The 25028-nt window shown below is 38.4% G+C and overlaps 2 protein-coding genes across 2 annotated transcripts; one reads left to right on the forward strand and one right to left on the reverse strand.

The window, feature by feature from the left end:
- Positions 1-765: 765 nt before the first annotated feature.
- LOC113671088 (uncharacterized) lies at positions 766-7701 on the reverse strand. Its single transcript, XM_089210390.1, has 3 exons — positions 7566-7701; positions 2215-2667; positions 766-1479 (listed from the first exon to the last, which is right to left on the reverse strand). The coding sequence occupies exons 2-3, from the start codon at positions 2491-2493 to the stop codon at positions 1216-1218; spliced, it is 543 nt and encodes a 180-aa protein (XP_089066516.1). The 5' UTR covers positions 2494-2667; positions 7566-7701; the 3' UTR covers positions 766-1215.
- Positions 7702-10176: 2475 nt separating this feature from the next.
- On the forward strand, positions 10177-25028 carry LOC113678022 (uncharacterized). Its single transcript, XM_089210089.1, is given in 11 exon segments — positions 10177-10282; positions 18823-18898; positions 19353-19360; positions 19780-19955; positions 20595-20715; positions 20718-20812; positions 20814-20876; positions 21792-21971; positions 22431-22754; positions 23342-23487; positions 24230-25028. Coding segments are annotated over 10 exon segments (1173 nt in total). The 3' UTR covers positions 23366-23487; positions 24230-25028.

The following is a 25028-nucleotide window of genomic DNA, read 5'->3' on the forward strand; positions in this document are numbered from 1 at the left end:
TGGGTCTTCTCAAAAGCTAGTTTTCTTTTTCTTTGCATCTTTACAGAAGGTTATACAATGGACAACTAACGAAGTTACTTAGACACCCAACAACGAGACTGTTGCCAAAGTCGAAGTAAAAATGAAGAAAGTTTTGAAGCAAAAAGAAGAGATGTAAACATATGTTTACTCTGTTTACGATAGTAAATTTTGTTATTCATCGTGATGCAGTAATGCATGGTTCTAATATTTTTCTCACTTAACCCTTTAACTCCCGTGAGTGACTAAGACAGAATTTCTTCTTACCTGATCAATACAATATCAAACAGGCAAGTGATGAGAAAAAAATATATCAACTAGGGGATTATTAGTTGATCCAATACCAAATTCTCAGAGCTAACATCATAAGAGTTGTATGGCAGACAGTAAGGAGAATTACTAATGAGATCTTGGGTGTGAAAGGGTTAAGGGAAATATTGAAGTACCGAGGAATCCCAAACAAAAAATTGTTTCAGTTGATTTCCTAGCCTTTGTTACCTATTCTGTTCTTTTGAATTTGTGTTTTTGATTTTATTTTTGGTATAACAGGAAACCCAAAGTAACTGTGATAGAGATTCAGTTTTAAAAAAGAGCGTACACATATTAATCAAACGATGGTGGAGTGTTTGGTGCAAATTCACACATTACGGCGAGAGACACACCCACGTCAAATAATTTAAATCCAATTTAACAAGCATATTACTAGATTAGATATCAATATCACGGGTGACGAGTAAGACCGTAAGATTTTTGAATGGAATATTGTTTATTATCTTGAAGATTCAGAGTACTCCCCGAATCGAAAAGATAGATACACGTGTAAAGAAAAGCTTTAGACTTCTTAAAGGGCATCAATTGTGAATAAAATGAATACACCTTTCATGGGAAAGGCGAAAGATGACCAGCCAAAGACTATGGATATGTTTCTGACAGCGGTATAAAATTTAATAAATTTTGACACCTAATAAACTCAAATTATCTGATAGATTATAGAGTTATTTGTGACCTATAATATCAAGGTAGTAACAAAATCTGCCTCTTTCTTTATTTTCATCTTTTTCTTCGTCGATATGTAGCAGGACAGAGATTTTTTTAAACAGCAGACGGCAGGGCCAGCAAACCATTTCTTCGTCCTGGTGCTTTTCTGGGTCTACCGTTTCGATTGGCAGGGCCAGATGTGCTGTCAGGGGAACTTCATTATTTGGATCTTCTACAAAAAGGAACTCCCAGTCGCCAATTCCAGCCTAAATGAAAAACTCTCTTCCTGATTGTAAAAAAAGTGAATTCAGCATTTGAAAGATCTGCTCCCATGTTGGTTGCCTCTGAGATGTACGAGATGGCAGCTTGCTTCTCCTCGAGATCTTTATGCTGTCCTTCGTTTCCACATCGTTTGGTAATCTTTCTTCCAAGGAACATCGACCCAATCTTTTTAAAGTAGGATATCATGATACTTCGGTAGTCCTTAAAAGGAAAAATGAATGGAATGTCATTACTGTATGTGATCTAAAAGGAAGAATCATATCACTAGTCAGTGAATCAGTATTGAAGAAGTGGGCAGCATAACCTTACCTCGAACTCCGAGGAACACCTCCCCCAACCCCCCTCACCCTGAGTCTGCTGTGGATGTCAATCACAGAAAAATAGCGATATAATACGTATTTCAAAACATCATTTTCTACACCCGTTTTCAGGCTCTCTGCAATAAAAAATTGGCAATTTTCACTCAAAAACTATGCTAGCAGGATAGATTTAGTGAGTTCGCTTCCTCCGTTTATCATTTGGAGATGATATGTCAATTTGGTATTGCTGCAATCACCTATCTGCTGTGACCAACTTCAAACAGTCGTCTAATTGTGCCTTCAGAATGAGCGGCGCACTACCAACACCTTCGCAATGACAACTGATTGATTTTTCAATCCTCATCTTCAAAAATTGTCATAACAACTCATAAGCAATCTCGAAGTATTTCACGTTTTATAAACAACTTTTAGTGTTTTTGCGGTTTTGGATGATTTCTTCTGCGGTTTTGCGAGTTCGAATAGACCCCAATGCCCTCCTCTATTTAGTATCTGGAGCAAATATCCCTTTTAAATTTAAATAGGGACGTCTTTAGTCGGCACTATTTGTAAGACTCGAGGCATCAGTTGAGTGAGTTTTAAGAGTTTCTTCCTCCGTAACCTAAAGAGGTGTACTAACATTGGACGTGGGTTCCTGAACTTCACAGGTCAGGGCTAATGGTCCACGAACGTCGGTATTTGGTGACTGTGACCACCAAGACAAAAGGTTTCTGAAATAGGAATTGCAGTCTTTACTACTTGAAAACTGTTTGAGGCCCTCACGAACACAGTGGCCATGTACAACATCCTTTGCGTCCTCTAAAAAGAAAAACTCCCAATCTCCATTTCCAGCTTGAATGATAAACTCTTTCCCTGGCTGCGATATAATGAAGGCAGCGTTTGTTAGATCAGCGCACATGTCATTTGCGTTCGAGATGAATGAGATGGTAGCTCGCAGAAATTTTAAGGTTGTCTGATCCTCTTCATTGAGATTTCCATGCTGTTCTTCGATTCCGCATCGCTTTACGATCTATTTTCCGAGAACTGTTGATAATATTTTATCAACTCTAAAAATCATGTTGCTTGGGTAATCCTGGAATGTAAAAAGCGAATAAAAAATGCTTTTAGCAGCTTGCAAGATTCTCAGGAAATTCTGACGCCATCTTCCCCCAGCTTTCTTTTTTTGGTAATATGTTTGCACTCATTTATATTTAATAATCGATCCGAAATTTCTTGGAAATGCAGCTAAACCTCTCTAGTAAACAATAATTATGTCAGATGAAGGCATTAAGAATTAGCCTGTATGTACATTTTCAAAAGGAGAAAAATGTTCATATCTATTAATAAGCTGTTTGCTTAGTGCATGTTTCATGTAACAAACCCTTAAAATGTTGGTTTACACGCCTTCCCAAAGTTTGTTTAAGGCAGATGTTCCCTCTGGCGAGATCAATTTCGTTTATAACATAGCGCGTAAATTTCATTTGCGCGAGCGTGCTTCACATTCCTATGGTGCACGCTCATGACGTCAGCAAACAAATCCCTCGAGAAGAAAAATTTCTATCGGTTACGCCTCGAGCAACTCTTACGCATCTTTCGTGCTCTCCAAACTTCCCGCGTACTTCATATCTCGATGGACGCACGCTTACATATAAACCAATTGTTAAGAATACAAGTGCAATGTGTAAAGAAACATTGCTAGCCCAATCGAGGCAAAATAGACTTAAGAGCGTGTCCACGAGAGCACCGGGCAGTCGTGCTTTATGCCATCTCACCGATCTCAATGTAACTTTGCCAGTTTGAAGGGTCTAGCCCAAAACTAAAAAAGACAAACTGTTTTCTGTTTTGTTTTTTTCCGGGGGGAGATAGACCACCCCCCCCGGTTTTTTCTTGGTCTTCACCAAGGAAATCGCTTCAAAATGTAAAATGCATGAAGCTCTCACTGTGATAGTATTTAACCAATTATTCTGAGCGTTTGCAAACATATTTTTCCATCCTTAGTTAATGTCCGCCGCAAGTATCAGTCAATTTGATTGACGGCTTGTCAATCAACAGAGGTAAAGAAACGCCTGCTTTTTTAGACTTTTCAATTTATCCAAATATTGACAACTTTGAGGTCAAATATTTCCCCCTTCAACACTAATCTTGATTCCCCTTTATAATCCATTATGTCATCTCTGAAAATCATCAAAAAAAGATTTGGGCGCTACCGCATTTTTGTCTTGGATGCCTTTTAAAATCTGCGACTGTGACAAGTTTCTCTCAACTACACCTGTCACGCACCTCTTGCTTTAGGCGGTCACTTGACCGAATAAACCTACATTTTTTGGCTCTTTATACAAGATGATTGATCAAGAAAGGTGAAAAATGTGAAAAACTTTCGAGATTTTTTGTAGGAATGGAAAATTTCACGTTTGGAAAGATGCATGTGGGCGAAAACTCTATGAGAAAATCGTAGCGTTTCTTTCTCTTGTCGTTTATTACTGTGAAGATTTGCTAAAATCAGGAAATAGGGCTTTTGTACAGAACAAAACATTCATTAATCTATATCTTGATCGTCTATTATCATTATCGCACAAAAAATGAGGAAACTGTAACAGGAAAGGAGATTTTAAAGTCATGTCGCGTGCTTGTTGACGTACAAGTTCCTGTGTGTAACAACTTCGGCTCTTCCATACCGCGGATGACGGGAAATCCTTCTGTTATCTTATTTTCCTGTTTTTTGACTGCAAATATCATCTGCATTTGCTTTTCTTTTCGCCGATTGTCATGGCCTTTCCTGCGTGCACGTGCGAGACAGTTTATATACAGCACTCTTTCGAGTTTCTTGGAGTGGTGTCGGGCTTAGGTGTGTAGGTCTGGCTCAAAAGATATCTGCACGCTGCAACACGGGTTCCTATGTTTGCTCCTTTTTCTTTATTTGTATTTTTTTTCTCTGCCTTGCATTATCACACATTTATATTTTTATTCTCTCAGCGCGTTCCCTCAGATTTGGAAATAGGCTATGAAAAGTCAATATTGACCAGAACTGAAACCCTTTTCCATCACTATTTGTTTCAGAGAACCCCTGTTATTTATAACTTTTTCTCTCAAGAGGATGTATTTATATTTGCTATTTATTTCCATTAGAACATGACGCTAGGTCCTGATAAGTTTTTTTGTTTCGTGACTCCCAAAAACTGTGTTTGCGACAACATCAATTGAGAAATCAAAAGCAATTACGCCTGAGAAATTCGCTTTTAGCCTTCTACTCGCAGAAGGCAAATCCATGTAATGAAACGTTCTAAGACCTCTGTAAACTATGGACATTACGTGATGTTGAGGGGTCAAATATTTACACTAAATCCGTGACCCTCAAACGGATCACGGACTCGTACATGTAACGGAAAATGTCACACATATATCAACACCGTGGGCGTACCTGGCGAATTCTATCCACTAGCTTCACGAGATAAGAGACAACTTATTTACTTTTTGTATATGAACAAGCTCATTTACCCTACTTGAAAAAATCCTTGATGAAGTCTACTCTTGTCAGACGAAACGCGTGGGAGATAAATACAAGTTTTTACTCTCTCAGTTCGCGCAGTGATGCTCACTAGTTTGTTCCGTCAAAAACGCTTTTAATGTGAAGTCACGTCGACCTCGACAGAAAAATTTAGCTCACCCTGTCATAATCAATGGTTTGATACCGTAACTACCCATTTAGGTACATCATTGGGCTTTGATCACAATAATGAAAAAAAATGTGCGTTTCATCACGCTTTCCACATATACTTTTGGAAAATTATTTTACTAGAGGGCGATGACGCCTCGCATGGCGCGTCTTTACTCTGGCCGACGAAAATTATCGCGGTGAACCCCATGAAATTCTTGTCAAGTGTTTTAAAAACTTTGTCAACCCTTGATTTGCACGCAGAAAAGAAAAGGTAAATTCTGAACGGTATTTCATAATATTTTATTTATCGGTCAATGTATGAACTGTTTTATAGCAGCGCGAGGAAAAAGCAAAATTGAAGCAACCGCCGTATCGGCGAGAACAATATCTAATCCGTCACAGACAGAACATGAAAGCGAGATATTCTTGCTAAAAGGAAGAATGTATCGAGACGTTTCAGTCATTGACTGCCATCCAAAAGCACCCTAACAAAGACAAACACAGTGAAGCTGAAAAAAAAAATCCGCTTATGATAAGATCAAGAGGAAATAGACGAAGACCATTCATTGCAATTCTATGGGGGATGGCCACGTTCAAGGACGGACCTCAGGTAAAATTCTGACGAACAATCCCTAACTAGCCAGGTGGACTTTGGATGGGCTCTTTGGAAAACACAAAAAGCAGCCAACAAAAAAATTATATCCTAGACGTGTGTTGGGCAGTGGAGGAAACTTGTAACGCAACCGCCTCTAATGTGACTTCCCAAATATCGAGTTTAAGAGACGACACCAGCCAGAAATTTGGTCTACGACTGACCGGTTGATAGAGCAGGAAATCACTCGATACTTCAGCAGGTGATCTGCCGCAACAAAAATTGGTTTATTGACGAGGTCCCTCTCTGTAAATATGAATGAGGACGAGGAGGCCGATGCCGATGATCTACCTTCAGAAGTCGAAACTGACCGAACAAGGCAGAAGATAAGGAGAGACCTTGCAAAATTTAGACGAAGACTGCAGGAGAGGGTACAGCTGCTATTAAGCGGGATTAAAGGGAGTGGTCTATCTCCCCCCGGAAAAAACCAAACAGAAACCAGTTTTTTTTTTTTTAGTTTTGGGGTAGACCCTTTAAACTGGCAACGTTTCATTGATATCGGTGGGATGGCACGTAGCACGACTGCCTGGTGCTCTCGTGGACACGCTCTTAAGTCTATTCTTGGAGTGAAGCTGTGATGTGCGGCTTCAAATTTCCGTGAATAAAATGATATATCTTCTCGCTTAGCAAAAACCGTATGTGGAACACAACCCTTAGGATTATGTCAGGATTATAATCGGTCGATGTGACCGCAAGCCTTTGAAGTACTGTTTGAGACGAGATCAAATTCACTTTTTATAAAATCCCCGAGTACTTGTCATCTGCACTCTCAATTGTCGGAGGAGTTACATCTTTAAAGAACGCTTAGGGGTTTTCTTGAACTGTTAAAAGTAAGTAGCTGCATACATAGACGGATAAATATTTCTCATTACTGTGTCGAACTCTTTAATTGAAGTATATAGCTATTTAAAGACACACACTGCCAAGACACTGCCAGCATGTAAGATCTATAAGGACTGCCATGACACTGAAAGCTTGCATGTCAGGCTTGACACTGGTGACCATTTAATGAAAAAAGCTAATGAATTTCGATGCAAGGCTTAGCATTCTGCGAGATAGCATCCCTGAAAATTGTTTCTTGCGGATCTAATTTTTGTTTAAACACAAAATTCAAACATAACATTTAAAATGCACCATGATATATCAAAGGTCTTCAAATACAGTGTTTTATGTGAATACATAATTGTCACTCCTTTTAACTAATCTGGTATCATTTTGATGAAATGGAGAACATTTTTTGTAAAAATAATGAAACATTAAAACGCACTCAGTTTGCCTTAAAATGTCGGTGGTATTTCTAAGGTTTTTGAAGATCGACATTTTCCGAAAGGGAAATGTGTTTCCCTTCCCCTTCCCCTACCTCCCTTACTGGCAACCGTCTTCAGAGGTTACTCGAATGCATTAAAACCAAATCTTAGATTCGCCAGTAGATTCGCTATTCATCAGTAAAATGTCAGATTATGTCATATGCGACGGTAACTTTAACAATTTGCCTCTACATTTTCACAGTGTATATGCTGTAATCTCGCTTTTAAAGGTCCTGTTGTGATAAATCTTTCTCTAACGATGTGTTAGTAACTGTGTCCTCTTGCAGTCCGAAAAAATATGAAAAACACGGCCTTTGAAGTCAAGTCAATCGTAATTCTGTAACCTGTAAGTCTGACTAAAATGCAAATTTCCTTACCGATGTCATTCTTGAATTGTTATTTCCCATTGTCTTGCTTTATTCCAGCTCGATCAGGGAAGGAACAGATTTACTAATCATTCAGTGGAAGAAATTTCCCAATCTTGCCGCACAAGACCGAGTGGTTTTTAAGTATAGAGCCGAATTAATTGTTCGCTTTATTTATCGTTCGCTCGTTGCTGGGAATTTTCCCTAATGGAGAACCCGATATGGACTTATGGATACAAAGATTACACAACCTTCATGGAAGACATCGTGTCTAAGGGTTACGCACGTAAAGTGCTCCCTGATCACAATGGCCTTGAAAAAGGCAGAGCCTGGCATATACCCCACCACGGAGTATATCATCCCCACAAACCGGGAAAAATTCGGGTCGTATTTGACTGCTCAGCCAAATTCATGGGTAAGTCCCTCAACGACATGTTATACAAGGGCCCAGACCAGACTAACTCTCTGGTGGGAGTTCTTTCAAGATTTCGCGAAAACAGGATAGCAGTAATGACTGACATAGAATCAATGTTCTACTAAGTTACAGTTCCAGACCGCGACAGTTTCTTTCTAAGGTTTCTTTAGTGGGAAAACGGCGACTTGACACGTGAACCGCAAGAATTTCGAATGGTCGTGCACCTCTTTGGAGCCGTTTCGTCGCCAGCTTGTGCAAATTTTGCGCTCTGTAAGACAGCTAAAGATAATCAGCACAGCTTCCCTCGAAGCGTCATTAACAGTGTCAAAAGGAATTTTTTTGTGGACGACTGCTTAAAGTCCCTTCCTTCCGAAGCAGACGCCATTCAGCACTTTGACAGTTTACGAGCCTTACTTTCGCGTGGTGGTTTAAGATAACCAAATGGATCAGCAACAGTTGCAACGTCCTTGGACGAATTACCAGTTCAGCGAGCTCTTGGAGTGCAATGGTGTGTGGAGACCGACTCATTTCGCTTCAAAGTCTGTATAAACTCCTGTCCACACAAGCGTAGAGGTATCCTGTCTATGGCCAGTAGTATCTTTGATCCCTTGGGTTTCCTTGCACCCTTCGTACTCAATGCGAAAAAAATTATGCAAGAACTGCGTCGCATAAGGTTAGTGTGGGATGATGAGATCTCAGATGAGTACAGCTCACGTTGGAAGAATTGTTTAGCGGACCTTCCAAAGATCTCAGCTTTTACCATAAGTCGCTGTTTGAAGCCAGCGGGTTTTGGTCAAGTCAGATTAAGCCAATTTCATCATTTCTCGGATGCTTCTGAGGCTGCCTACGGCTCAGCGTCCTACCACCGCTTGGTCAGCGATGAAGGCAAGGTCCATTGTTCTTTCCTTTTTGGCAAATCGCGCGTTGCGCCCTTGAAAAGCGTTTCGATTCCACGCTTAGCACTCTCAGCCGCGACTGTTTCTGTACGCCAGGACAAGATGCTCAAGAGAGAGTTAGATATGCCACTGAATGTTGATTCGGTATTCTGGACAGACAGCATGTCAGTTCTTCGTTACATGAAGAATGAAAGTACACGCTTTCACATGTTCGTTGCCAACCGAATTGCAATGATCGAGATGGTTCAACCCCTCATCAGTGGCGTTATGTAGAAGGTGCAGTGAACCCCGGTGATTATGCGTCAGGAGGGACGACCGCCGAAGCCTTGATGACTTTCCAAAGATGGGGCCGGAGTTCCTATGAAAGCCGGAAGAAGGTTGGCCTCAGGACCCTTCGTCGCCCGTTACTATCTCAGAAGGGGATCCGGAGGTGAAATTAGACGGCAAGGTCTCTTGGCACCGATATCTGAGTCTGTTCACTCTTTGGTTGGGTACTTTCACAGAACATCTTCCTGGCATCGACTGAAAACGTCAGTTGCGTGGCTGTTACGGTACCGCGAAAACTTGCGAAGATTTGCAAAGCGTGTGAAACCAGTGAAGTCGGTTGAAACCGTCCCCATCAGCTCTCTGTCTTTGATCACCATTGACGAGATGGAATGCGCAGAACTAGAGATCCTTAAGAGTGTACAGAAGTTCCATTTTCAGGAAGAACTTGAGTCGCTAAACAAGAGTGAAGATAAAAGGTACGTTAAGAAGAGTAGCTCTCTTCGAAGTTTGGACCCCATCTTACTGAATGACTTGTTGCGTGTTGGTGGGAGATTGAGCCTGGTGTCCACAACATTTGGAGCCAAGCATCAGATTATCCTACCCAAGAACGACCACGTGACCAACCTCATAGTTGAGCACTATCATCTGCTTTCTGAGCATTCTGGCAGAGTGTTTGTCTTAAGTTTGGCGCGCGAGAAGTTTTGGATCATCCAAACCAGTTCCGTCATAAGAAGAGTACTCTCCAAGTGTGTTGACTGTCAATGCCGCTAAGGCCCAGTATGCGAACAGAAAATGGCTGACCTCCTTGTTGATCGGTTGACCCATGACCGACCACCCTTTACATCTGTTGGGATTGACTGCTTTGGTCCTTTCCAAGTGCGCCGTGATCGAAGCCTTGTGAAAATATTTGAAGTCATTTTCGCGTGCTTAGTTATCCGTGCGGTACATGTAGAGGTCGTACACAGCTTGGAAACGGATTCTTTTTTGATGGCATGAAGACGATTTATAGCGAGAAGGGGCCAAGTCAAAGAGATCAGATCAGATAATGGTACCAACTTCACTGGAGGCGAGAGAGAACTTAGGGAATCCATCAAAGCATGGAATCACAACAAAATCCATGAAGCTCTATTACAGAAGAATATCAAGTGGATGTACAACCCCCCATATGGGTCACATTACGGAGGCGTTTGGGAGCGCTGTATTCGCACTACACGCAAGATTCGACAGGCATTGCTTCAAACGCAACATATCAAACTCTTTCCACAGCGCGACGAACATTTGTTTTTCTCGGTTCCAGGTGTACGCGACCACTAAGCCTTCGTGATGCATAAACATGCTCTCTGTTGCGAATTTTCAAAATGGCGGACAGGCTAAAGAGGGAAGTAAAAAAAGCAAAGCGATTTTTCAACAAATACTTGACATAAACCCCCGTTAGAAAGGCGAATCCACAATAGAAAGATACAAAACTGTATGATATTGAGATTAGGGAGGTTGACAAAATCAACAAGAGAGGTTGAAAATTCATGACGTTGGCTCACATGCTTCGATGAATGGACACCCTTGAGGGCCGATAGAGGATCTGGATATTTTCCGTTTGTTCGCAGCGAAAAGCTGTTCATTCCCTCGGAAAACTCTCTAGAGGATAGAAAAGAATCGTTCCATGGCCAACTTGCTCGTGAAATAAAGAAAAAGCTTTGGTCTGGACGGCGAGAGGACCCTGATATAAACATAGACCTTAATGTTGACCAAGATGTTTTCATGGAAGGTGTTGGGAGTGTTTTGCCCGGCGTTCTTCAACGAGGGAAGATAGTTTACCAATCGGAGTCAAATAGGGTGCTTGATTCATATCTGGGGCTGAAGTGGGATGAAAGAATTTTAAATGTAGCTGAAGATTTTGCCTATGTACTTCCAGGAACTATTTAGTATCGGCTGGGACAAAGAAGTCCAATCATTGAATACGAGCTCATCGTTGTAGGTGTTCTTAAACCCTTTCATAACCTGCTGCCTCCAGGAACTGAATCCTGTTTTTCTTCAGAAACAGTTGTTTGAGGGCATCAACCCCTTTGTGAATTGTGGATCTGAAGAAATCTTTAGAAGCTCTATTATAATTGTATTTTTCCAAGCCTTGCTGTGTGTAATATGCTATGTTCTGATAAAGTGACAGGAACTCAGGAACATGATAACATAGTGCATGTATGTAGGGAGTGACATCTTTTGCTTGGTAAACTTTGAGAAAGTGCTCAAACCATGATTTGCTATTTCTTTGCAGTTCAAGAATACCCTCTTCAGATGTAAAATCTAGCCTCAAATCACCAATTATGTCCATAAATTTAGCCCAGATCACTTGTATGTCTTTGTTTTGACAAGCATAGGTCAGAATTTTTATATTCTGAAAGAGTTTCAACTTTTCTGGTTCAGTAAGATCTCTATATTCCAGCTTTTTGCTCTCTTTGTTGATTCTAAAATTAAAAGTGATTCCCATACTTTTGATAAATTCTTCATAACATGCCATGTGTTTATATTTATCTCTTGGGAATCTATCAGAGGATTTTTTTCTTGTAAACAAGTTAATCAAAACATCTGAAATCCTCAGAAAAAAATGTAATATATCTATGATGACAAGGTCCATAGGTATAAAATCAAATAATGGTTGTGCCTTACAGTTTAATTTCCTTCCAGTGGAAAACCTTGCTATTTCGGTGACAGTTCTAGCACCAAATTTGGGGTCATTAATTGACCATGTTTTGCTTGTGTCCCACCATTGCTCCCTGGGACACTTGCACCACACACAAGCATAATCCTCATTTGCCCTGCCTAAACCACATACCAGTGCTAAAAATTTCAAATCTCCACCTAAAAAGTATTCAATTTTATAGGTGCAATTATTTGCACTTATCTCCTTTAAGTTTGACATTTCCATTTGAAGGTCTGCTAGGCTGTCTCTCAGATTATGATATGTCTCTGTAGTTTTTATAACAGCAAGTACATAATTTCCCTTCTCAGCCATTGCCACATCCTTTTCATTGAGAATAGTAAATGTGAAGTTGACAACTGTAAGCCGCTTTCCAATATTTGTACCATCACCGCTAAGCTTGATCTTAATAGTTTCTCCATCATTGATTTCTCCATTCTTCTGAAGCCTAACAATGTGCTCTTGCAAACTTTCTGCAAATCCTAACTGAACACCTTCAGCATCTCCTGGTGTTGGTTTCAAGTTCCATTTACTGTTTAGCTCATTAATTCGCTTCTTGATGGAAGATGTATTGGGGAGACCATTAGCCTTGCCAGGCCTCATTTGAAATATTAAATTTATCTTTGAGGTAGAGCCACATATTTATGTTATCAATGTCATAATTATCAAGGGCCTTTGGGTCTGACTCTGTAAATGGTAGCTCTCCCTCTCCAACAAGATTGAAAGTTTCATATTGATTAGTCTCAGTGTTAAGGACTTCAATTTTGGTTGCAACAAAATTGTACAGCCCAAGAAAAGAGAGTGTAGTTTGGCACTCGTCCTTCAGTTGGTTTTTAATTCTCTTTTGATGGTGCTTAGAATAGTCATAAAACTTCTTCTTAGCAGGGCCTCTACCTTTTTTCCCATTTTTAATCACTTTTTTGGCCAATTGAATAAATTTTTTCTTGTAGAAGGCCCCTTTCTTCTCAGCTTTCTCGAGAGCTTCTCGGGCTTTTTCATCCACTCGCAATCGCTTTGCCTTCTCCTGTACCAACGATTCTTCTAATTTTCTTTTTTCTCCCCTTAACTGGCTATTCTCATCTTTAAGCTGATGCACATCAACCTCGTTGTAATACACCTTAAATCGATACCGAGGGCCCGCTTCCAAATTGCTAAGAAGTGCATTTAATTGCCTTCCGCCACGATTACTAGCTTTCTTGACAGCTTTCTGAAGGCTGAATATTTTCTTTCTGAAGACTTCTGAAATGCGGCTATTGATTATTACACCTCGTATACCTGATTGCTCAAACACTTTGTTTACGATTTTTGAAAGGACCGACTCATGGTTTTCTCCGTCTTCGTCTTTACATTGCTTTGAAATAGTATAGATTAGTAAGCTGAAACGAAAAATTAATCGGGGAAGTTTACGAAAAATACAGCCAACAAGCTTAGAAGAGGCATTTATTTAGACTTCATACTGCGACAAACTTCACAAATCTTACCTGTTTATCTCGTAAGTAAACGATGGCAGATTAATTCCCGAAGCGCTCTCTGATTTTCCAGATCCCTCTCCTACTGCTTTCACGCTTACAAAACAGGAAAAAATCAAAAGGAGGAAGATACAGCTGTTTTGAAACGCCATTTGACGAGGGTAAATCTGCTTTTTGTTCGGCACTTTACATATCAAAACAAAGGAAATTTGTTACTCTTTTTGATTCTGGCGGTACATTTTTAATTTGCGCCTGCGTAAAAGAGGTATCGTTTGAAACCTTTCGCTTGGTTGTGTTTTGATCAAAAACGCCTTGTTAATTTCACGCAACCGCTCGGAGAAAAGGTAAAAATGACGGGGGTAAATCTGCTTTTTGTTCGACACTTTACATATCAAAACAAAGGAAATTTGTTACTCTTTTTGATTCTGGCGGTACATTTTTAATTTGCGCCTGCGTAAAAGAGATATCGTTTGAGACCCTTCGCTTGGTTGTGTTTTGATCAAAAACGCCTTGTTAATTTCACGCAACCGCTCGGAGAAAAGGTAAAAATGACGGGGGAAAAACTTTACCTTCAAGTTAGAAAATTAGCGAAATAGAAAGCCAAAATATTATAGTTTAAAATTTCAGAGGTACATTGAGTGCTATTACCGTAGAGAATTCGCACGATGGTAAAATATTCGAAAATTACACTCGATTTGAGTGGGGCGTTAAACTGGGCGTGGTCGCTATATTCATGTTAAGACTATTTGTACCCCATGAGTTTGATATGCCACCGACGATGAAAGCCTAGCCACTCTTTTCCGCTGAAGTAGAAAGTATCTTGAATAGCCGCCCGATCACCACAGTCTCAAGCGATTCCCAAGACCCGGAGCCTTTAACACCTAGCCATTTGCGCCTTTTGCAATCAGAACCTCAATGCCCCCTGGAATTTTCAAAAAGGAGGATTCTCTGTCGCGACGCAGGTGGAGACAAGTGCAATATCTTGCCGACATTTTTTGGAAACAATGGTCTAGAGAATATCTGCCCTTACTCCAGAGCAGACAGAAATGGACTTCGCCCCACATAAAATTTGGCCGTTGGAGATATTGTCCTTGTCAGCGCAGAAAATTCACCCCGCAACACGTGGCCTCTTGGTAGGGTTGTTGAAGTTCTCCCCGACCAATTGATAAGCTTTGCCTACTTTTAGAGGTTTGAGCTTTCCCGCCGAAATGGCTTTCGTCCATCTCATGACCTTATTTTACCGAGGACTCTTAAACGAGACACTTAGAACTAATTCAGTTATAATATAAGAGCCTCGCATGCACTCCGCCCTTAGGGGCCGGTATGTAAGTTCTAAGTGCGACATTTTTTTTTTTCTTGTTGGTTTTTCTTTTCTTCTCTTTTTCTTTTTGCGTGTATGGGGTCCATTTATTTAAGCCTTTTCACTCTGTAATTATACTTATTGTTTCATTAGCGCTTATTGTCATTTCGTTGCCGCCTTCTGTCGTTCTGTGCTGCCTGCATGATTTATCATGTAATATAACCGTTTCCTTTTTTTTCGCTAGGAGCGGTTGAGTAATGTTTCTGTGGCCGTAACAATATAAGTATTTTTATAGTCTTGTTTTTTTTTTGTTATTTTTTGTAAGGTTGTATAATGTGTAACTAGTGAAACCGTTTGTTATTTTCTTTAATTTCAACCAACGTCAGTCGTATTAAAGATCATGTTTGTATACACGCAGAGTTGTTAATTCCTACTACAGATTTCGCATAAGTGCAGTTATGATCACTGCAAACAGTCAAGGTACTTCGACATGATTCCGTACGAGAGCTACTGTCACTGGTTTGACTGGTAAGACGTTTCTTAGGTTTATTTTGTTTTTTTCTCTTTTTAGGTCTAGTGGAGTTGTTAGAAATTACCAAGCAAAATTAATCCGCGACTTTCTTCCTTTAGGTGTTGTGCAAAAATAGATGAAGAGCCCGATGAATGGATTTTTCCTTGGTGTGAACAATAACCTAAAAATCAGTTTTCCACGATAAAAAACTCCCTCGATTGCGGCCAAGCCATATTTCTCTACCAGAGCATACTGTAAATTAAAAACATCGGTCGCAGAGTCACGCAACTTTGCGTGATTTTCTAAACGTGACATGCAGTTGCTGCATTATTTTAAACTTAGAAACTACATGGCCCTCCAGTAATAAAAGAGGGCTTCATTTGCAAGCACTGTAGACTTCAACATAAGAAGAACCCTAATAAATCTCTCTTTCAGTTTTCATCTCAGTGTATAAATTATTTAGCCAGAACGAAAACAAAAATTAATATACGCATGAGTTGGAGCCATTCCTGTCTGCGGTTAAATACACGAATGGCTCCAGTCTCTGGTCGTCCGCCTGAACTGACTAAATGAGTTTTGTCAGCGGAGCTTCTCGGCGGATGACTTTTTCATCGCCGGAATATCGCTGAACGACCTTGCTGAACAAGATAGACTCTACCTTCTCTTCGTTATGTAAGTAGCCATTTACTTGTTTGACTCATCGGTGTTTTCACATTGGTTTTTCATTGTTCGGCTTCGAGACACGCGGTTAAGAGTACTCGCGAGCAAGGAGTTAAGATATAACTTATTAACTTTTAATACTTTTATCATCCAATCACAAGTCGGAGTCATTCCTGTATTAAGTCGCTTGTCGTAAACATCGGAGAGTGATGTTAACACATTACTATTATAATACTAAAATGGTTTATTAGTCGTTTTAGCCGGTTCTTAGCGGCGGAATTTCGCCAAAATTAGTATTTATTGGCATACGTGGTTGGTAATTTTACAACATGTTTTGACCAAGAGTTTCATTCAACTACATATATCGAACCCAAGGTATCTTTCTGGACTGGAATGTCAGACATGGTATGTGTATTAACTAACTTTGCAGGTATAATTTTCAATAGTTTGTCTGAGTATGCCAGGGTAGCTGAGTGAGGCTGATAAATTACAGTGTTTTGCCTTTTTTTTTTAATCTTAAACAAGGCCATAATTTGAAGCAATTAATTTTGTCTTCATTCTTTAACTTCCAAGATCAGTTTGCTAATTCTGTTAATCCCATGTGTGAGTTTAAGGGTTAAACAGCATGATGCGATACACTGCCACCTAAATTTCACTGAAGTTTGAAATCCAGGACTTTAGCATTTCCCACAAATTTGTTCAAACTTCAGCTTACTAATTCTGCAGAGCAGTAGCAAAATACAACTCTGATGCTTATTTCACAATTTTGACAAGTACTAGTTAATCTTTCATTTACTCAGACTGAAGGGAAAATGAAATTATTCATTAACTTCAAAGGTGATTGATAAAGAAACCTTGAGACTTCACCTTACCCAGACTATTTTTCCACAAGCCTGGTGTAACCTACATGCCAGCAATAAATTTTAGATGAGTTTAATTTCCTGATGACTGGACTGAACTCTTCCATCTATATGCCATTGCCAGTGGTTTCTAAGTAAAGTTTTACGAACTTAATACATCAAGAACGAAATGACTAATTACAAGATTGGAAATAACAAAGGAAATACAAATAACAAGAAATATATATAACATAGGCAATACTAATAATATAGGAAACATGGGTCACTTGACGAAAGAGCAATTTAGCTGACGATTTTGGGGCGTATAGAAGCTCTTGATTAGTAAACAAAATCTCCTTTTCAGCACCTTAGAAAATGCTTAGAGAACAGTATGGAGAATATGGATACTGATGTCAGTGTTGTGTATTCAGAACCTGGTTCTCTTTCACTCATCTCTGTTTCAGAAAAGCCACATCAGTAAAGAAGGAGGAGAGTTCAAAAGTTAAGAAAAGTAGAAGAGCAATCAGCTTGGACTCAGGTAAGGAAATTATGTCTACTTATTGAGGGTACCTGATACTTTCTACATGAAAGGTGATGTGGAGACTTTATCTTCACGGGAATTGTGATTTCATCTTTTTTGAATAATTATGTATATTTTTAATTTTTATAGGATTAACAGCTTTTATTAACAGGTTGGAAAGAGTGAAAATATGAATTTGGTTTAATTTTTTTTCTTTGGGTTTTATTTATCTTCAAAATGTGATTGTCTTGAATTTCATGTGAATGTGAAAACATTTTGGATATTTTTCATGATGAATAAGATGGTCAAATATTTTTATGTGACTGAGTTCGACACAAGGGTTTTTAGCAGACTCTGCTTATTAGGGACCTTAAGATCCAAGAACAGCTGATGTCTACCACAGCTGTCATGACCGAGTCACTACCACTTCTTCGACATTTTGCTCTTGTTGCTGTTTCATTCTCTACCTCATCTTTCCTTTGTCTTTTCTGTGTCCCACCAAGGTTCTCTAGAGCTCTGTATCTTATTTCTGCTGCTTTGGCACTATCAACTTTCTTTTTGTCATTTTGTGTTGTTTCTTCAACCACAGCTTCTTTTTCTCCTATCAAGTGCTTTTTCAACGTCACTCAAATCTGTATCTATTCCACTTGTCTTTTCTTCATCTTACATCTTTGCTCTAAATTTGTCACTCAAAAGCATATATCATTCTCTAACAGATCGCTTCATCACTGTGAGCTGGGGATGTTGAAGTCTGTTCAGATTGTTCACTAATTTATCCCAAATTTGGCCCCTTGCAATGCTTCCTTTCTTTGCCTTGAATGGTTCAAGAACAAGAATCTCCTGACAAAGAATATTGCCATGTTTTTCAGTCCACTCCGTGTTGGTTCTAAAGATAATTACAATAAACTGTTAGCGCTTATTCTTTTTTTGTTTGTGTTGTATGTTGTTTGCCTTTTTTTTTTACTGCAAGCAGAACCCTTTTTTGTTCACCAAATATGCAAGACACTATCACAAACATAAGTAATCGAGAGATTTTTCTAAGGGTAATTCATGTTGAGTTTCACCACATTCATTGTTAAAACATGAAGTAAAAAGAATAAGAGAACTTACTAAGCAATATTCTTGGCACTCATGTCGGCTGCAGCCATGACCTGTTTAGTGGAGAAGGAAAAAAACATGTTTTTTTGCTAAAATCAGGTCCCAGAAGAGTAGTCAAATGAATTAAAAATGTTATTGACTCCATAATGCGCAAAATATTCAAAATTATAAAAGATATTTTATAAAAACACTGTAATCAACTCACGTTTTGTACGAAACGGCAGACTAGTTGTTTTGACGTCACAGACAACACAGCTACAGTGGGAATTTACTACTGGAAGTAGATAGACATGCATTCAAACTTCTGCCCACCATCGTAGACATCCGCCATCCTTGGATCTTAAGGTCCCTATTGATGGAGTGGGAGGGCTGGATAGGGAAATATTTAATGTGAGGTGAGCTTGAGGTACATGTACAGTAAGATGATGTCAGTTTTTTTTAACATCGCATGACCTTTAACATTGCTTATGTATTAGCTTGCTGACAAAAACAAAGCCATCTGCTTCATTCAGGGTTCAGCACACTAACCATTAGACCACTCTGCCTCAAATAGAATTTGAATATTGTAGCACTTGACTTATATTCTGATGTGGTTTCTACAGATGAGGAAGAAGTTGTGCCCATCAAATTAAAAGAGTCTGCAAAACAGACAGACAAAGTAGCTTCTCAAGAGGTCCAGTAAGTTAAAGAGAGGTATCATCCATCATTCTCTTTCATTATATTTGACATTTCAGTACCAAACAATGGTATTCATTTAGAACATAAGATATTGCTCTGGAGAATCATCTGGCTTCTTCTAAAATTATCCAGCTAAATTTTTTTTGTCTGTTTGTTTGTTTTTTCCTTTCTTCCATCAAGCATTGAGAATGTTAGACCTGTCATAGCACACTGCTCTTATGCTAATACATTTAACCCTTTGACTAGCATCTAATTTCTCTTTACAATATTCCCCCTGAATCAAACATTAATATGCATCTATCGCTTTTTTCGTTGAAAGTAGGTTATTTAAATGGTCTTCTTTCACTGGAGCTTCTTTTTGGTGAAAGATGATTTATGGAAATTTACTGTGGATTGTTTGCTTTTCCGGTTTCTCCAAAATTTTAACTTTTGGATAAGCACGTGTTACACACAGGTGTCAAGGTTAAGGTCACATGAATAAAGGAAATGATCACCAACTAAGCTCTTGTTTGTTAATCAAATTCTCCTTTGTCAGTACCCTAGGAAATGTATAGAGATAACTCCTTTCCCCCTAAGATATTTAAATTAACTCTCTTTACTGTCTGTCACACAAGTGTTATGAAAATATCTCTGAGAACATGCTGTTCAAGCAATAAATATCCTCTTGTGTGAGGACTTTCTTTCTTCTGATATTACATTGCTGCCTGACTGTGAATTGGTATTGTTATGAGAAATTAGAAAATTTATCACTCTTGAGAGTGCAAATTTTAAGCTTGATGACCAGAGCTCAACTCACTTAATGATCATCCCTTAGTTCCTTGTAGAACAATCAAGAATTTTTTACCTTTTTCATTTCCCACAGAGATCTGACAAGTCTTAAGAAAATGAAGACTCCAAAGTGAATAGAAAAGAAGAGTATAAAAATGGGAGAGAAAAAGGAGGAAGAGAAAATGGGAATGTCAATCATCAAACAGCAGAGCAACCATCAAAGAAAAGGAAGGAAGACTTCTCAGAATCAAAGTCTGAGGTTAAAAAGCCTTCCCCTGAGAAGAAAAAGGTTTGTAAGCCTTTTGATTACCATGTATACTAAATAATGTTACAAAATTAATCATTGCTATTAATCCTTAATTGAACCTGGTACCCTGATACTAGAATGGATTGGATCTGATATAATTGTATGTGTATGGTATGTTGTTGAGGCAACTTGTCATTAGGCACTTGAATAAGGTACTTGTAGATGAAACAGTAAAATTTTATGACTAAATTTGGCTTCATATAAGATCCAAAAGCTCACTCAAATTTGTTAACTGGTGGCACATGTTGTATATGTAAACCTGTCCTATTATGACAGTAGATGGTTTTTACTCAGATACACATTACTGAGTTGCATTACTTGGAACAAAAAATAACTTACAATACTAATACTACTCAAAATACTACCATTACTGTACCTAGAATTTATACAAAAACAGTAACAATAATGGCAAAACTTTTAGGTACATTCTTGGTGATTTTAACTTTGACAATCTGGGAAGATGTTACCACTTTGTCTCCATTTTTCAAAGCAGCAGTGTCTTTCACTATCAACATTTCTTTTGGGACAACTCTTACCTTGATTGGACAACTCTTAGCTGTTAGAATGTTTGATATACATGTCAAATTTGTTCACTTCAAATTTTATCCATGGACTTTTCAGGAGGTACCAAAGACAACTCCTGCTAGCAAACTGGCTGTCAAAGCTGCCACAGTTCCAGAAACTCCAGTTAGAGACTGAAAACCAAGTCCAAAGAAAACTGTTACTCCAAAAAAGGATGAAAATATTTTAGTAAGGAAATTCCAACCCAAGGAACACCAAAGGTGTCAAAATCAGAGGAAGTGGTTGAAGTTCCACCCTCATTGGAAAAGAAAAAGTCTTGTTTTCTGTAGTTTTATGGCAAGAGATTGTCCTAGGATGCTTGGTTCAAAGGAAATCCCTCAGGTAGGTTTCAAAGACCAAGATGTAATTGTTAATTCTCCCCTCTAGCTCCTACACATTTTTCTGTAAACTAATAATGAGAATTTGTTGTTAGTTCATTATAACAACTACATGTACCTGATAAGTTTTAGTGTTCTCGTTACATGTTTGCTGGATAATCTATGGATATTCTAGGGAGAAGTTACTGTACATGTTAATTTCTTACTGTAGTTAAATTATTATTATCTCTCAAAAGCTCTTTGTGGTTTGTTTTCCATCCTTTCAAATTTTCATGAGAGATGCAAGACAAAGGTTAAAAGGAAGATTACTAGAACTAAAGCTGATTTGGAAAATCTGCAGATATAGTTTACAGGAAAAACATTGTAAAATTCATGCTTTTGTTAACCCTTTTACTCCCAAGATCTCAAAAGTAATTCTCCTTACTGTCTGCTATACAATTCTTGTAATGTTATTTGGAGAATTTGGTCTTGGATCAACTAATAATCCCTGTTTGATATTTTTATTTATTCTCATCACTTGTCTGCATGATATTGTATTTATATTGTAAGGAGAAGTTCTGTCTTGGTCACTCATGGGAGTTAAAGGGTTAAACAAAAAATGTATTTTATCCTTTTACTATCAGTTGATGTTCAAATGTTGGTTCAATGTCAGTATCTGAGAAACTGCACACCTACCCCTTCCCTAATACAACTTTAACCCTTACTTGTTAGCAGTTGACAGTTGTTGGGTTGGGGGAGGGGTAGGTGTGCAGATGCTGACATTGATCTGAAATATTCATGGTGTATCTACAGAGTTTTTTACTTTTTTGCCATTTATATCTTTTCAGTTTGGACAGTATTAAGAGGCCTTCAAGGGAAGAATTCATTTTTTTCTCTGCTCATCTTGAATTATGCATGCACTCGATAATTTAATTTTTAGGAAATGGAAAACTGCTTGGATGGACTGACATTTGTTATTTCGGGAATCTTGGAAAGTATCAAGAGAGAGGACACAGCAGATTTGATTCAAAGATATGGTGGAAAAGTTACCCACTCAGTGAGCAAGAAAAAGAGTTTTATTGTCATGGGACAGGATCCTGGGGAGAGTAAACTTTCCAAGGTACATTGTGATGTACAGCTCAAAAGAGGAAAAAAAAACTGTGAACATAAACATAGCAGCTGCACCTTTTCCCCTAAATTTTTAAAACAAATCTGGGTGCGGCTTACAGTTAAAACACCTGGGAAACTTGCCACAAATTTGCAAAATGAACACAATTCATTGATTTGTAAGTCTATAGAGGAAACCAACATGAACTGAAAAATTTACTATGGTAGAAATTTAACATTTTCTTTTTGTTGTTGGCTTCTAAAAATAGTTTTTTTTCCATGAGCATAAACTTATATTTCTTGCTGTGGAGTTCATTAAATTTTTCCTTGTTAGGAGACCTTTTTAACTGGTTCAAGGTTGTATTTCCTTCCTTGAATAGCTAAACATTAATTAGCAAGAGACCTTTGTTGTTGTTGTTTTTGTAGTTGTCTTTTTGTTTCTTTTTTTTTAACTTTGGTGCTTATCTGTTAGGCTAAGCAATGTGGAACATCACAAATAGATGGAGACAGTCTGTTTGAGCTTGTCAGAACAAAACCAGGCAACGAGACCAGCTATGAACCACCAATTGTGGAGAAGAAGACAAAGAAGAAGGAGAAAGCTGAACCAATGGAGTCCCTCAGCCAGGGAAAAGATCAGTTTGAGGGTGATATGTCACAACTGAGTGAAAGATCTGTGTCTTCTCCAACAACACAAACACCATCATCATCACCTGCACTGAAAGCTGGGTGTTTCAAACCTTTCCAACAATTAGCACAAGAGCATGACTTCACTGAAAATTTAATTCACACTTCAGAGGTATGCCTTAAAATTAATTATTTCCTCACCAGTAAGCATCCTACATGCATTGTGCAATGATTACACTTAGTGAATATAATTTCTCTTGTGTGCATCCAGGTACTGTACATGACTTTGTATTAAAATTACAGATAACATAAAAATACATGCATATGTATGTGATATACATGTACCAGAAAAATGTCATAGGAGCCATAAGCTAGTGTGAAACTGATAAGTAAACATAATTTGTTCATCCTCATTTCCCTTCTACCATCTACTTAATTTATGGTGTCACTTAGATTGTCTGTTTGTCTGTCTGCTCTTTTTGTGTATGTTCATTCTTCCAATTACTGTCTTTCTATCTGTCACTTATTCTCTTTGTTCTCCTCTGTCCAGTCACCCACATGTCAGTTTTACCACTACTCTAAATTCCACCTTTACGTTCATCTGTTGGATCATTTTACTGTACTTCCACCTGTAGACTTGTTTGTGTTACTTAAATTGAGTTACAAGAAAGTACAGTGTTTTTGTTTTTTGTTGCTTTATTCTTTTAATCTACGTAAGATTTTGACAGTAAAGGTAATTTTTTTTGTGTGTGTGCGCAGGAGAACCAAGTCTGTTATGAGTAGACAAAGATCAACCTCACGCAGTGAGCAGATTATTTGTCAGCAGGGTGATAAGAGCAAACTGAGAGAGCTGATGAACTGGCTGAGAGAGTGGGAAAAGAATAGAAAGAAACCAGCCTCTAAATGTGAGTACACGTGTATTTGATTGTCAAGATGCTTTCCCCTCCAATACATGTAAATGTAACTTCTCTTCGGGCAAGTATGCAAACGGTTCAGGCAAACTGTCGGAGAAAGCAGATGAACAAGTTTGGGTTGTAACCAGATAGGGGAACCATACTAGTGGGGGAGGGGGGGGGAGTAGCAATTCTCCTAGTCACCTGATGCTACTGAAATTAATTTAAGCTTTGGCAAGATTAGTCCTCTGGCTCTCATGCTGACTTCATCTTTGACCCTTTAACTCCCATAAGTGACCAAGACAGGATTTCTCCTTACAATATCAATACAATATTGAGCAGGCAAGTTAAGAGAATTAAAAAAAAAGAAAAAAATTAATTAGGGGATTATTAGTTGATACAATACTAAATAATCCATATCATAAGAATTTGATGGCAGACAGTACGAAGTACTAGTGAGCTGTTTGGAGTAAAAGGCTTCAGTGGATGAACCTAACCTTAATCTGCAGATATTTTACAGAAGACCTTAAACTGAGTTGTGATGCAAATGTTGTCTAGCTGTAGGCTGAATACCTTTCACACTGAATCCAGATTGTTTCTTAATTCCCACATTCAGAGATACATTTTTTTAAAGAGCTGTAAATAATGAACTTTGATGAATTTATTTCACTCAACTCATACATACACTCATTTATACATGTAGTTAGTATGTAAGTAATGGAATCACAAATGTAAGCATTTTTATTTTGTACAGCTTCCTTTTTCAGCAAAGACTAAGATGGGTCGTCCTTTAAGGCAGCTCTTCTGTCCGGTTCCCCAGGAGTTGGTAAAACCACATCAGCGACACTGGTTTGTGAAGAGCTTGGTTTTACGTACATTGAAATGACTGCCAGTGACACACGGAGGAAAAAGACCTTGGAAGAACGTATTTCTCAGTCACTGAACAATAAACCATGGATGGCCTTCTGACAGGTTGTCAAATTTCTGTAAGATTAGGAATGACTTTGATATTATTAAAGATGCTTCATTCATTCTCCTGTCTTACTAAACTGATTTTCCACTGTAGTTAATTTATTATTATCAACTGAGTTGGTAACGTAAATTGACCACCGAAAATAGCTTTAAAGCTGAGTATAGCACTTCATCTATACATTGCTGCCTGGTTTATAAGTTAATATGAAATTCAATTATTAATGATTATAAATATATTCATTACTGGTACCTGGAAAAGCTCGCCTTTCAGTTGGTACTTGAAATCGTTAAAATTTACCCGACTTTTCTCTGCCAATGATGATAAGAACTGCCAGGGTTATTTAGCACGTTAGTGAGATCTTTAAAATAATGTGCAAATTGCCAAGCTAAGGAAGGTTTTGTGGTAAATTCAGGACGGTATGAGACTATATCACACGATGAGAGGCTTATACTTTTTATAGTTGATTGAACGAAAATGTAATAGGCTTTGGTACTGAATAAGTAATGAATTGCCTTTTGTACTTTTTAAGCATTGACAACAGATCAAATAAAATATGAAGGTTCGGCGATGTAACATCAAA

This window comes from Pocillopora damicornis, chromosome 6 (assembly GCF_964200805.1).
Source record: "Pocillopora damicornis chromosome 6, jaPocDami1.2, whole genome shotgun sequence".
Classification (NCBI taxonomy): domain Eukaryota; kingdom Metazoa; phylum Cnidaria; class Anthozoa; order Scleractinia; family Pocilloporidae; genus Pocillopora; species Pocillopora damicornis.

Coding starts and splice junctions, on each gene's coding strand:
- LOC113671088 (XM_089210390.1), bottom strand. CDS start 2,493: ATGTGCGCTGATCTAACAAACGCTGCCTTCATTATATCGCAGCCAGGG. Junction 1,480..2,214: donor TTCAGGAACCCACGTCCAAT/GTTAGTACACCT, acceptor TTTCCTTTTAAG/GACTACCGAAGTATCATGAT.